The sequence below is a fragment of the Typopeltis vanoorti genome, chromosome 15 (genome assembly GCF_054136105.1).
Source record: "Typopeltis vanoorti isolate ZY-2024b chromosome 15, IOZ_Tvanoo_1.0, whole genome shotgun sequence".
Taxonomy (NCBI): domain Eukaryota; kingdom Metazoa; phylum Arthropoda; class Arachnida; order Uropygi; family Thelyphonidae; genus Typopeltis; species Typopeltis vanoorti.
In genome coordinates this window covers 46381837-46397111 of record NC_143563.1, presented here as the reverse complement: position 1 = coordinate 46397111, position 15275 = coordinate 46381837, and the positions used below count along the sequence as shown (strand labels likewise).

The 15275-nt window shown below is 34.4% G+C and overlaps 1 protein-coding gene across 5 annotated transcripts in view; it reads right to left on the bottom strand.

The window, feature by feature from the left end:
- The window catches only part of LOC150098732 (elongation factor 1-beta-like), a 131421-nt gene that overhangs the window by 66820 nt on the left and 49326 nt on the right, over positions 1 to 15275 (bottom strand). For 3 of the 5 annotated variants that reach the window (XM_090404736.1, XM_090404732.1, XM_090404733.1), the window contains exons 4-5: positions 8520 to 8631; positions 1578 to 1693 (exon numbers count right to left, since the gene is read on the bottom strand). In XM_090404736.1, coding sequence (XP_090260862.1) covers positions 1578 to 1693; positions 8520 to 8631 — 228 coding nt within the window. The remainder of the gene's footprint in view (positions 1 to 1577; positions 1694 to 8519; positions 8632 to 15275) is intronic. The other 2 variants (XM_090404735.1, XM_090404734.1) reach the window with 1 other exon arrangement.

Below are 15275 nucleotides of genomic sequence, written 5' to 3'. Positions count from 1 at the left end.
GTTTCATTTCACACACTGATGAATTTCATCACTGTGTGAAAGATCAGTGTGATTATGTAAAGACTGAGTCAATGAGAAGACTTAAGTGGAAAGTCAAGATTATAACACAAAGTGTGTATTGGTGGTTGTGTGTGTGTGGGGGGGGGGGGGAACAAGGTGGCATAATAATTACCACTAGTATGGAGCAGCAAACTCACCATGACTACGCCAAGTGGGGATATAGTGTCAGCCAAGACTGCTAATGTGCAAACAAGTTAAATTTCTGTCATGATAAAAACCAAAGAAACATGTTTCTCAATTTGTCATTTTATGAACACATTTGAGAAATGACTGCTAGAATTTTAAGGTTTCATATTTTTTGTATACACAGAAAAATTATGACGTTGGCATTTCTACTAAGTAACAATTGTTTTTTTTTTTTAGAAGTCTTTCACAGAACAAAAATAACTAAAAACAAATTGTGTTAAAAGATTAATATATAAGTTTAATTACTTTTTTCTAAGCAGCCAAAATCTAAATACTGTCACTGATTGATCAGCCAAATATCAAAGGTGGAACTAGAGCTTGGTCAGTTGATGAGGTCAGAAGCTGTGTAACTTATTAGATATGTATATACAATGAGCTGTTTATATCTGATCATGCAAATTTAATTCAATTAAAATGTCACTTTAAAAAAAATAAATAAATAACCTCTTATTTAATTTCTTACAAGAGTAAAAAGACACAAAAGGAGTATTAAAAAAAAACTTTGCGGCAAACTGAATAATAATAAAGATGAAATTTCATTTTATTTCTTTTACACAAGATTCTGGTATGAACTTGCACTTAAATGATATGGAGTATCTTATTGTCTAAGCAATTTCCCGCCCCCCCCCACTTCACAATTCCAAGAACTTTGTGCATACAAAAATAAATAGCCTATATATGGCCATACTGTGGATTAACTATGCCCTGCATAGTTAATCCACACCTATAATCAGCCAGGAAATTACTAAGATCATAACAGGATTTTTTTTTATGTTCACAGTAAAATATACCAGAATGATAAGAATACATCTAATTGCACAAGTGGAAGAACAACAGGACATGCCGCCCTTCGAATGGAAAAGACCACAGTTTGTTGTGATGAGAGGAATCTTTACATGGAATTTTCCAACTAAAGGCTGTTAGCTGATCTCATATGGAGGTGGCAGTGTTTTTTTCTTCCTGGCATTTAGGTTTTTCATCCTGCATACAGGCAACTCGGCCATGAGAACACATGTAATCTGTAGACAAAAAATACAGTGTTATGTGTTGATGATAGGGTGGAAGTAGTTGGAAGATTAAGTAGGGGAGATGGCAAGTTGAATATAGTGGAGTACAGTGCCTTCCCATAATGAGTCCTTGGAGGTGTCACGTAATAACAATGATAATTGCCAGAGTTGGAAGTATCCAAATGCAACTTATGCAAAAATTTTACTGTATTTTTTTTTTGTTTGTTTTTGTCTGAAGCACCAGAGAATTTGCAATTAACATTTATTAGCTTTTATTTCTAATCAGCAATCATTCAAGAATATTCATCTCAAAACTTATTTTACCTCTGTTGGTGGTGCAGGACATTTGGCTGGAATTTCAGGTATGGTGGATTCTTCATGTTCTAATTTTGAAACCCTCACTTCAATTTTTGAAACCACATGTTGCAAGTCACTAATCACTATAAGACAGAATGAATATACATATTATCAAACCTTATCTCACATCTTGTACTAATCCATAAAATTATATAGGCCAGAGTTGGCCTATATAATTTTATGGATATACAGGATATCCTGTATATATATCCTTTTCTGCATTTCATGATATGCAGAAAAGGATATACAGGATTGTACCCTCACCTCCCTTGATAATGTTAAATAACTGATAAAGATCAAAGTGATGCACAATGTTCTGAATTCGGTGTTTTCATTTTGACAAACATTACTAACTACATTGATATTTTTAAACAATTGATAGTATACTGGTGAAGAGAACAAGAAGTTAATTAAAAATAAGACCTCTGCTATTCAGGAAAATATGCAGGAAGATAATTTAACCCTTGACAAAGTTGAATATTAAAATATTTGAGAAATATAAAAGAATCAGGCTGCACTGCACGTTCTTATATAATGACAACTGGAGGGAAGAAGATGAGAAGAGAGTTATTCAATCTTCACATCTACTATGTATTTGCTGAACAGATCACAATACAAGATTCTTTTCATTGTTATTATGCTCATTTGCAATAAGCAGAATTCAGTGCACTTACAGTAGTTTTTTTTTTTAATATATATTTTTAATGTAAATCCTACCTACAAAAGCTTGTAAATTTATTGATCTATCATGCATACTTCTGGTTGAAAGACTATGTTGGTTATTCATAACTATTATTTTTCAGGAAATAAGGTATGCTAAATTAATATTTAGCATACCTTATTAATATAATACTTTCTATATTTTGGATGTTACATTGTCATCATCAGGGATCACAAAAACAATGATATGTGCATGCAGGTGAAGCTGAAGATCTGAGGATGTGCTTCCCAAATTTGGGGCAATTTCATGCACACAAATTTGTTGAGATTTGGAAAGTTTCTCAGGGCTGAGGCAGATTCCAGGAATAGCCTCTCATATTTGTATTTGCTGTGGTGCAAAAGAGTGGCATTCTTCCAATGTATCCTGTGGTGAGTATCCAAAACATAGTCAGCAAGTCTAGAGCAGCTGTAATGGTGGAAACAGATGTAGTTCATGTGTTCTGAAATTCTGATAATTGGCTGTCCTGCCTGTTTGGCCATAGTAAAGCAGTTTGCAATTGCAAGAGATCTGGTAGGTCTAAGGAATGTGGCTGATCTTTCATGGAGCAGATACGGGATGCCGATTTTTTATGTGGTCTGTAAGTGATTGTAAGGTTGTATTTCTTTAGGATTTTTGTTAATTTTTCAGAAATGCTTTGAATATGGAATGGTGATGGATTGTGTAATTTGCTGACCATGCTTTGGCCACTCACCACACGATATGCTGAAAGAAGGCCATTCTTTTACACCCCAGAAAAGACAAACATGAGAGGCTATTCCTAGAATCTGCCTCAAGTCCTGAGAAAATTTCGAAACCTCAACAAATTTGGATAAATGAAACTGCCCCAAAGTTGGAAAGCACTCATCCTCAGATTCTCAAGCTCAACAGCCAAGACCATCCAATTTAGCCCACTAAGGACCATTCAGGAAATCTATGCCTTTCTTCAGCCTCATTTACCCAATGTTAGTATCTGCATGCACATGTCATTGCTTTATGATCCCTGATGATGGCAACATAACATTGCCAAAATATAGAAAGTATTAATTAAAGTTATTATAATTAATATTTCACGTTATTTCCTAAAAAATAACTATCATACTTACCTAGTGCAGTGGGTTAGCTAAGCTTAGACTAGATAATCTAAATCCTCCTCTCCTCCCACTCTAGAGACTGATAAATAGAGCTTACAATACAAATTTTTTTTTGTCCTAAAAGGTGGAATTTTGAGAATATACTCGCTCTGATATTCCATGACAGAGCGAGAATATTCAACCAAGAAAACCTTACAATAGGAATGTAATCTGTGACAATACCAAATCTGGATTTTTTAAAAAAGAGGACTTGACACTTAAAAATTATGAATATTTTTACAAATTGTTTATGTTAATATATTTTTAGCTTTGGTTTCATAACACATGAATGTGATGTGCCTGTTATTGATATTAGTACTGTCCAAATGAAGTGTAAAGTGTTTGAAATTTTGATGTACTTTCAATCCTTGTTATTGTAATTTAAAATTATCAAGTGTTGTGTTTTGTAAAGACATTCTCATTAAGGCAACGGAAACAACATGTCAACCATTATATGTAACTTCTTGCTTGCCTTTTTACATGGAGTGTGCATGCTTGTCGAGGAGTTTGATGAGTGATTGACAGCTGACAGATAGAGCATTTAGTATCGGGGTGACGAGCAAAACAAGAGAGAGCTAATGGAAGTTTAAGAATGCAGACTGGAGAAATTTTGTTCTTAGAAAGTTAAGTTATGTGACATAACTTAACTGACATAACTTAACTTAACATAAAAAGGGTTTACAAAAAAAAGAAGCACAGACTATTCATCAATCAACCAACCTTCTTCCAAAATATAACACTAAACCTTATTGGTCTCTTGTGCAAGGATGGTACTAATTAATGATTTATTAAGGATGGTGATAATGGAGAAATGATAACTGCTGCAACGAATATAACTGAGGTATTTAATGAGCAAAAGTAAACCTTTTCAGAGCCATAGTTTTAGAACCATATTCTCACTTCTGCTTTGCTGACAATCATTTTCAAAATATATACCCTTAAAGAAGTCCAATGGAGTCAACTCCAAACAGAAGAGAGAACAAGAATATAATTATTTTACCATCAGTTGGTGACAGTGATTATGCCGTGCTTTCTTGGGAAGAATCTAATTATTGCACTTACAAAACGATTTGAATAGGCTGGAAATTCCAGGCTCCAAGGGGATAAAAAAGCTGTGGAAAGGATGAAGAAGAGTTACAAAGATTATATTAGGATTATATGGAATTTCGATTATGAGGAGAGATTGTGAATATGTAGATTACAGACTCTGGTTAACAGGAAAAAGATTGATGATATGATAGAGGTCCATAAACTTCTGAATGGATATTATAGGATATCGGTAGAGGTAGTGAATGCATCTTGTGCGAATGAATTTAACAGAAGGCATGCCAGCTGGTTTATATGTATAAGCCTCCATTGATGAGTCCTTGACTCCCTGGAGGTTTCAGCTAATAATACCATGTCAAATCTTTGATGGCCATTAATGCAGAACCATTCATGTGCAACCTCAGACTGTGTTGCAAAAGCAATGGCAAGCAATTTCTCAGCATGGACACAACAAAGTATCCACAGAACTTTGAAAATTTATTATCACTTTATAAAGTCCTGGTGAAAAGCATCTTAATGCTTCAAAAGAAACTCACAAGAAATTTCTTGTGTCTTCTCTACATGTGAACTTGTGCACATCTTTATGTTAAAACAGTAATGACTAGTCCATGTTCTGAGCAGAAGTTCAGCAAATACCTACCATTATTATTAGCTTTGCCATTTTCTCCAAATTTTCCCAAAATGATCCTATATGCTTGGTGGGATTCATTTCCTAATCTAATGTTCAGATCTCCAACAAGGACCACTTTTTTTTATTTTCTTTATGTCAGCAGCCTATTCTAATAACTCAAAAAATTCCTCCACTTCTTCCTTGGAAGAACCTTCTGAAGGAGGACTATAGGCACAAATAAGTTTTATTGTCCCTGTCCTCATTTTGAAGTTTGTCCACAAAAGTCTACTTGAAACTGCCTTCCAATCAAGAAGTTTATCTTCATGTTTGGTGTCGAATGCTATCGCTACTCCTTACTTTCCTCGATTATTATTGCCTGAAAATAACATCCTATACTTATTTGGTAAAATCTCATCAGTAATGCTAATTATGTCCACATGGTATTTTTTCCAATTCTTCTGCAAGTTCAATTTCCTTTCCATTAATACTCCTTATATCGATGGTTCCTATCTTCAGTTCTTCTAATGTTGGGTTTATTCTTCTTCTTTAGATGTTGACCTTGTTCCAGTAGCTGACTTTTCACTGTTCAGCCTGGTTCCCTGAAGAAAACAGCAGGATCCTTGTTTAACCAGGCAACGCCTCAGCCATCAAGAAGTCTCATCATGTTGTACCATCATATGCATTTGCCAATAGAGAGTACAATTTGGTCAACTAAGTCCCAAATTGTCAGCCTATTCTCGTTCATTCAGTAACCAGCATATACTTACTGACAAGGTGCACCATGTAAAAGTGAGAATTGGACATTAGGTCCGAAACCCCAGTCGGTTCTCCACATTCCTGAAAAACGATGTGGGGTCTCATCCCGTTTATTTGGCTTTGACCCTTAAGTGATCCTGGAAACTAGAATATGGTATTATAAACCTTAATCTAATTTTTTTTTAAAATAATTATAGTTATTTTTGGGTACCCCTCATGAAGGATCACTTTTTTTTTTCAGGTCTATGGAATCCTAGTGGATATACCTTCAGCAAGAAGCTTATGCTGTTCAGCAAACCAATGACTAAAACACAGCTCACTTACTGTTCTCATCATCAGTGAAGTCCAGTTTGTTGCTACATGTTATGTTGTAGTATAGAATGTTTAATATTATTATTGTTGCTCAGAACCTCCATGGAGTCACCAGACTTATTGTGAGAGGCCCATGTTAGAAAATACTAACATACCATTCCTTGAACTTGGCCACTATTCATGCTTTCACCATTCTATCAAGCAATGTATTTCACATTCCAACCACCATGCAAAAAAATACTTTTCTTCATCTTTTCCGATCTTAACTTCTAGGGATGGTTCCCTTGTCCAACCATCGAGATATCCCTGGTGTCCATCCTATAGCTATCTCTCAAGAGATTGTCACAGTCATATTACCTATGTCTTCTACCCATCCAACTCTGAAGTCCACATACCATACACTCAGTTTATCTCCCAACTAATATTCTAGATATGGTCTAATCATGACTTTATATACAATGAAAATGACCAGTCTCCTAGCTCTGCTGGTCAACACCCTCAATATTTTACAAGTCCTATGGTTACCTTTACCACCTTCACGATATGTCTCTTAAACTTCCAATTTCTATTAAGATCCCTTTTCTCCTCCTCCTCTTCCTCTAGTACAGTTCCACCAATAGAGACCTTTCATTTAGCTGCATGAAACTGATCCCATTCCTTTGTCACACTTACAAAAAACTTTATTAGTTGAGTCCAAATAAATCTTGTAAACAGTAACAAATTCTTCAGATAACATATTAGATAATGTCATAATAAAATCAATATTACAACTGTCAAAAAATAAATTTATTTGCTTCTCAAATCTCATCAATTAGCAATGAAAACCTTGCACATCTGATCATGGACTTCATGTATAATATAGATAAAGGCCTTCATAACAGATCATATAATTTAGTGAGTAAAATCATATTTCAACGTATATTTTATTTAAATCAATATCTCCTGAAAAAAATCTCTAAAAAAGAATCTCAAGCCTCATTTTCTCTGAAATGTAATAAGAGCATAGTTATTACTAAATCCAACAAAAATCATGCAGTTGTAGTTCATGATAAGAACAATTATTTTAGAAAATTTAATCTTCTTCTTTGAGATCATCCTATGTACAGAAGCATTGCATAGAGACCCAATCACAAATCAATAAACTAACAGCCTCTCTTCAGATGAAGGAACAGTAGAAAGGCTAAATTCATCATGCTTTTGCTCAAAGACTGTATGGCCTTCCTAAATTACATAAAACAAAATGTGCCATTAAGACCTATTTGTAAACTCTCAAAATACTTATTTAATCTTCTTTCTGCATTTACAGAAACTGCTTCTTTCATAAAAAAAATTTTTACAAAAGTAGATTTTAAGAATAAAATTTCAGAATTATCCTTACAACATGCAGATTTTCTAGTAAGTGTTGATATAGTCCCACTCTTTACAAATATCCCTCTGACAGATATGATTGAATTACTTCATAATGACTTTCCTCCTGATATTGTAAATTTATTTGATTGTCATTAATTCAGGATAATTTAAATGCCAGAGCAAACTGTACAGATAGAGGGAACAGCCATGGGGGGGGGTCTTCCCCTTACAAATTTCTTTCCATCCAATTCACAAACTTAATACCTTTCTTATCTCTCCTCAAGAAAAATAGCCTACTCTTTTTTATCTTGTAGTTTACAGAATTCTCTGCTCTTATGGCTTATGATATTATGGACAGACTAGTCATTCTGCACAAATTCATCTTGAACATCAGGAATACATTTCACTTGAAGAATCCAACAAATCCGGTTTAGAAAACCATGCATTATTTACAAAACACAGGATTCAGTGGAACAAAACCAATGTTACACAAAAGTTATTTTCTTCTGGAAAGATTGTGCAAAGAAAGCTGTGAAGCACAGTCACAACCCCAACCAGAACATAAACGATTACCTAAAAAAACATTCTCAATTTTGGGAAGTTATACTAACTAATACTCACAATTCATGTGTTTCCTTAATTTGTTATTAACTGATTGTTCATATTCAGAAATAATTTATTAACTCAATTATTTTATTATAATTTATTGTGTATATCTATTAATGCAGATTGAGCTATTTTCCTGCAACCTTATTTTCCTATAACTGTATTAACAATTGCTACTATGAAACTTACCCAAAAATTTTACAATTAAAGACATTTAAATTAATATGAATTCACAATCATGTCATATGATTTTTATCAAATAAGAAAACAATTAACATTAAGTAATTATTTTCATTACTATGGTGGGAACAGTTATCAATGGAATATCTTTAACCTGCAGGACAAACATATAAAACTAAAAAGTATAAAAATACTTAAAACAATTTTGGAATACATACAATTTCTTAAACTTTTATTTTCTTCTTCTAGCCTTTGAAATCTAGAGTTCAGATCACTTCCAATTCCAACACTAGAATTCACCTCCAAGCTATCACCCTGTGAAAAAGAAACCTATATCTCATTTAATATTTATCTCAATATTTAAAATAATTGATAAACATACAAATACAACAAACACATACAGTGCTTATGAATTCAAACATTTTAAATGCAGAGTGATCCATAAGTCATCAAGAGGTTTAAAATGGGAATAACTTTTTTGATTATTATTTTTTTCATTTTTTTTTTTTTTTAAAGTATTCCAAGATGGGAAATTAATCATGGAAAAGTTCACGAACCAAAATCATGCAATTTTATTGCGAAAATCGGCACATTTTTGGTAAGCAAATAATTTTGCAAAGATCCACAATTAATTGGCCATCACATTCTCCAGATCCAATGGCTCCTGAATTCTTTCTATGAGGTTACCTGAAGGAAAACGTGTATGTGAACAAATCCCAGACAATCCAACAGCTGAAGAAGAATATCTGTGCAGAAATCAGGGTGCTGCATCCAGAAACATTAACAGCTGTCATGGAAAATGGAAGGCATTTTACATGTGGTTTTTCATAACTTAAAAAAAAAAAACCTCCAGGTCCCGTGTTTTCATTTATAACAAATAAATAAAAAAATAATAATTAATGAATAAAAACATTATTAAAACTCTTTTGTGACTTATGAGCCACCCTGTATATCCCTCATAATCACATATGTTCAGATATGAACAGCTTAATGCATTACTTCAAAACATGGATATTCTGTATCAATTTTTTTTATGTACCCCTCACCCACAAAATGGCTCTGCAAATGTATAGTATGTTTTGTATGGTGGGTGGGCCAAGAATTTTTTCCTACTTTTTTTTTTTTTTTAATTCAATATATTTTTAACCAGAAATCCTGACCTAGAGACCAAACAACTTTTTCAAGCCACTTCAGGCAGTGGTCTCACACCAGGCAATGAAATTCATCTCCCACCTGAAGACAATCAAACATCCATGCCTATGGTAGAATATGAATCTGCAGCCTGCTGGTTGAAGAGTGGATTCTAACCACTTGGCAAAGCAAGCTAGCAATAATGGGGGAGAGGGGAAATCCACTGATATTTTAAGACAAATGAATTCATCCCATTCTATCAATCACATCTATGTGAGTGACATTATCAATCAATTTATACATTAAACAAAAACAAAAAAACTTAAGGTTACTGTTAATTTTCTCACATCTGCAGAATATAAGTTAAATTCTGTACTGAAGATGAAGAGAAACATGAAAGTTATAGGACCATTCTAAAAGCAATTTTAAAACTCATTAGAAAAAAGCAGCAACAGATATAAATAAAAACAAACAACTGTTCTTGTTATCGATACACTAAGAAACAAATCACAAGCCTACAGAAATATTCTGGATGAATTTGAAGAAAGGCAAGGCTAATAATAATGGACAAATACCCACTCAATTCCTGTTCAGGATATGGCTTCTTCTTCATTTAAAGAATATTCAAACATATGTGCATAAATTCATACAGAGAAAACATACAAGAAAAGAAAAAAAAAATCATTGTTGATAATATTTTCAGACTGGTACAGAACACAAGCATATATAAGTCATTTGAAACAGGAAGTGATCAGTATTTAGTTTAAAAATTAATATCAACAATGGAAGAAAAAAAAAAAAACATGTACATAAGATACAGAAGATACTTCAAGTTGAGCATCCTTCAGAGGAGAACTGCAGACTAACAGAACTATTATCAAAAAAAAGAAAGTGAAAAGGTGACATGAGTTATACATCAGTTGTGTGAGCTGCAAGATAAGTAAATTTTATATTTAAATGTATGCCAATATTGTCTAAATTGTAGATTAATTATTATTGTGAGATATTAGTGTGGAACATGATGTTTGGATATACTGTTAGCACACTGATACAACATGGCAGTGAAAGGCAAATCATTTCACAGGTCTTCATGAAAGACAAAGTAGATGGCATGCATTTCTCTCAAAAATGGTATGGTGCTGTGAATGTAATATGTATGCGTGGGAAGATGTCACAGATATTTAAGTAGAGAGACTGAATAAGAGAAAAGAATGTGTGGGGATGTACAAAATGCGATATTCTGATGGATCATGAGGATTGCTTAAATAGGAGTTTAAATGAGTAGGGAACATGGTATCATAACTGACACGGAATTGAAGATTGTGTGAATGTTTAGAGAGTGTGTGTGGAAATGATTGGACGGAAAAAAAGTTTGATTGATGAAAAAGTAGGTGATCATTTATACGATGTTAAAAAAAAAAAAGTGAAATCAACAATAAAGTGGGAAATAATGACACTGAATAACAGAGTTCAGTTAATGATAAGGTGATGAGTGGGATTGAGGGGGAACAAGTGTGTGACTCTGGTGATAAAATAACAAGAGTGAATGATAAGCAAAAAAAGTACACAAGATTTGAAAGCTGAGGTGGTGAAGATGAGGCAAATGCAGAGTGAAATGAAGAGAACTGTAGATATGTATTGAAGAGCAAAGAAAACAAAAACAAATGATGTCTGTATGAAAATAGTAATGAAAAACCCGCAATTGGCATTGTATGGCGATTCAATTATTAGTGCTATGGCAAACAAGAAGACGTACAAGGTTTGTTTTCCCAGGAGGCAAAATGAATAGGGTGATTGAGGTGTGGGATATGAGGACTAAGCGAGCAAAGGAATTGGTAGTGGTAATAGGGACAAATGACTTGACTGGGAACAAGGAGAATGTAAGATTTGATATCAGGAGGTTGTTCAGAAGGATAAAAGATAACAGATAGGAAAAGTAGTCAGTGTGTTGCCCAGGTATGATAGTGATGAAATGAAGCAGAGAGCAAGAATTAAGAATGATATGTTAGCAGAAATGTGTAAAGAGAAAGGAGTGTAGTTTATTAATGTGAGGAATGAATGTGAAGGAAGAATTGAACTGTATAAGAGTGACAGACTGCATATGAATAGTTTTGGTGTGAGTTGGATTGACTGCTGCTGCTGGAAAGGGGAAAGAGTAATGCATGCAGAGAATGAATCTGAGCAAGTAAGAAGCAATATGAAAGAGTGGAAGAGTAAGGGGGGGTGAACTGATGCTTATGAATGAAGTGGGTAGAGAATGAGAGAACAAGTGTGCAAGATAAACAGGAAAATGGGGAGACTCAGAGTGGACAGGAGAACAGTGTGAGAAAGGTTGATGTGAATGTGTGTGTAGACAATAAGGGAAGGAGGATGACCTGGAATTTAGGGAAAACAGCTGGATTTAAATAAAAATTCAAGGATGAGTAAGGAAAAAAAGAAATAGCTTGAGGAAAGTATGGAGAAGTCGCATCTAATAAGTGGTATCAGTAAAACTTGTTATAGATCCAGGAATGAGCTGTTATGTTTGTATAAGAATGCTAGAAGTATCAAAAACAAAGGAAATGAATGGTTGCATTGATTGAGTTTGTTTACCCATAAATTGTTGGAATAAGTGAGGCATGGTTGGACGAGGATAACATCCTGATAAGAATAGAGATGGAAGAGTATGTTGTGAAGATAGAAAGGGAAAAAAGGGAGATGGAGTGCAATTGATGATAGAAAAAGAGTTATGTCCATACAAGGTAGAGAGAGAGAGATGCAAGAAGGAAATAGTGGTAATGGTTTTGAGGCAGTATATGGTGTAAGATAGAGGTGAATAGAATTCACCTCTATCTTACTTCATTGGATCTTGTAATAGACCTGGTAATGTGAAGGATAGTGACCAAGAAATGTATAAGCAAATTAGCCAAGCAATGGAAAAAGGGTGATCATTATGGGTGATTTTAATTATGATGACATAGATTGGGATGATGAGATAGCAAACAGAAGTAATCAAAATGAGTGAGTTTTTGCAGGACAACTACCTCAAGCAGTATGTAATAGAGGGTACATGAGGATATTGAGGGTCTTGGATTTGATCATCTCATCAGAGGATGTTATTACAAATGAGGTGTCAAATCTCAGTCCAGCTGGTGAGAGTGACCATGAAGTGATTACTTGGGCAGTTGCCAATCATGTGACTTATGTGAGGAAAGGGTATATGTGGAACTACAAGACTGGTGATTACGAGAAGCTCAGGAGAGAATTTGGAGCTGAAGCATGAATGGGGAGTTGGGTGGAAAGGAGATCAATGCTGCTTAGGTGATATTCAAGAACTATCTAGTAGAAGCAATGTCTAAATGTATTCCAAATGTCAGAGGTTAAATAAAGTAGGTGTGTGAATGGATGAATGAAGAGATTAAGCATGTGATACAGAGTAAAAAAAGGCATTATGGAGGCATTATTGAGGAATTCTTTACAGAATTCCCCAATTCCGTGAGGAATACAAAGAACAGGCAAGAAGGGTAACTCAGTTGGTAAGGATAGCAAAAGTTCAATATGAGCAGCAGTTAGCTAATGAAGCCAAAAAAAAAAAAAAAATCCTAGAGAGTTCTTTTGATATGCAGCCAGCAACGATTATGGTAAAATGGCACTGATTGGAGAAAATGGTATAAGGATAACTGCTGCAGAAGATATAGTGGAAATATTTAATGAGCAGTTCATAAAGGTTTTCATCCTTGTGAATGTAACAGCAGTGGATGAGGAGGAGAGACTGACTGAGTGGGGAAGAGGTTTATGGGGAATTAAGCAAACTTGATATTAATAAGGCTGTGGGACTTGATATATCACCACGTATTTTGAAGGAATGTGCCAGGGAGTTGACATCTGCCTTAACACATTTGTTTAATATAAGTCTTACATTGGGTCAAGTTCCAAAGGATGTGACAGAATGTACCAAGAGAGTGTACAGGATATCATAATGGTATTACATGAAAGTTTACATTATTACTAACTTATTATCAACAATTTTCCTACAAATTAATCTTATGTGACAGGACTCCAGCATTGTCAGATCTTACATTTCTGTGTATTCTAAGACACTTTTTACTGCATCAATCGACCTACATCTTGATCTTCTGGGGTCTTTTCTTGCTATAGCATCAAACACTTGCTCTGCTAATCTTTCCTCTCTGTTTAAGTAACAACAGCAGCAGCTGAGATGCTCATTCATTCCTGAATCCGAATAATGTAAATTCCTTCTTAACATCTTCATTTTTAATGTGATTCTGCCACTGATACCATCTGTTCAATCCACTGATTTTTTTCAGAGCTCTCACATACGTGGTATTCAGTCTTATCAAATGTAAGACTACTTATATTGTTACTTCTGGGTTAAAGGAACCCAGCTCTCAGTTTGTTAAGTTAAAACTGGTTTGAACACTGTTTTGTATACAGCTAGTTTGGCGTTTTGACTCATTTCTTTATTATTCTATATAAATTTATTCAGCTGATTCCCAAAACACCAGCTTTGCTTATTCTATTGTCTACTTCCATATTTAAATTGCTATATTCACTAAAAAGTAATACCTAAAGAGTTGAAATATTTTGTTTGTTCTACAGGTTCACCATTCAAGGCTGCAGCTATTTTCAATGTTCTTGCCTATTTTCATATCTTTTTATTGATATTTTCATGTCTTTTTATTGGTGATTTTCTTGTCAAATATGTTACTGGAGAAGTGAATCAATTCAGTTAAGGAATCCTGCAGACTTTCACTGAAATTATTTAAGAATATAATATCTGCCTAAAGTAAAGCTGAGATTAATATCTGCAATTTTGATATCAGGCCTGATGCCATTTGTCTTCATAATGTGATCCATACAGATCAGAACAGTAAAGATGAAACATGCTCCAAACTATACCTTTGTCTTACACAAACTTTTATATCAAACCATTTTCATTCAATTCTAATTGCTGACTTACAACTTAAATACAGGGTGTTCGGGATAAATTTGACATATTTATAATTAATTATATTTTTCCGTAAGTTACATGTATTAACACACACTTCTCTTCATTTAAAAGTTTGGACCCTTCTTCATTCATATACAAGATGTCAGAAAGGATGGATAGCTGGAACCCACCTGAATCATGGAAGAGAATAACTTGTATCATGATGATTCGTGCCCGCCATCAAAATAAGGATATTACGACTGCTGCCCAATGCTCCCTGAATACAGTAAAAACAATCAGGCATGAACTAGAGACTTGCAATGGTGACTACGAGGATGTAGCAAGAAGAAAGATCCCTAGCAGACGATCTGATTGCGTTCGTACAGCAGAATTCCTCGCAAATCTGCAGGAACAGGTGTTGAAGAACCCTGGCATTGGAATTCGGGCTTTGTTCGTGGAGTTGCTAACTGTAGTCAAGCCCTGGATAACAAGGGTAGCCAATGGTAGGCCGTATGTATGGCAGCAGGATTCGGTCCCTTGCCACACCTCTGGGAAAAGTCAAAAATGGTTGTCTGAAAATTTCTACGACTTCACCAGTCCAAATGTTTGGCCTCCAAACTCCCCAGACCTTAACCCCATGGATTATTTTGTATGGGGCGCAGTTGAAAAAGACACCAATCGCACTTCCAGTAATACAAAAGCCCAGTTAATGGATAAAATTAAAACAGTTTTTGCGGCCCTTCCCAGGGAGACTGTAGCATCAGCTTGTTCGAGGTTCCGAAGCAGAATTGAAGCTGTGATCGATGCTAATGGTGGTTATTTTGAGTAAATCTTGTTGATAGTATTGTAATTAACTCTGCCTGTAATGTTTTTTTGTCAATTCATTAAATTTAATAGATACAAAGAAGATTTT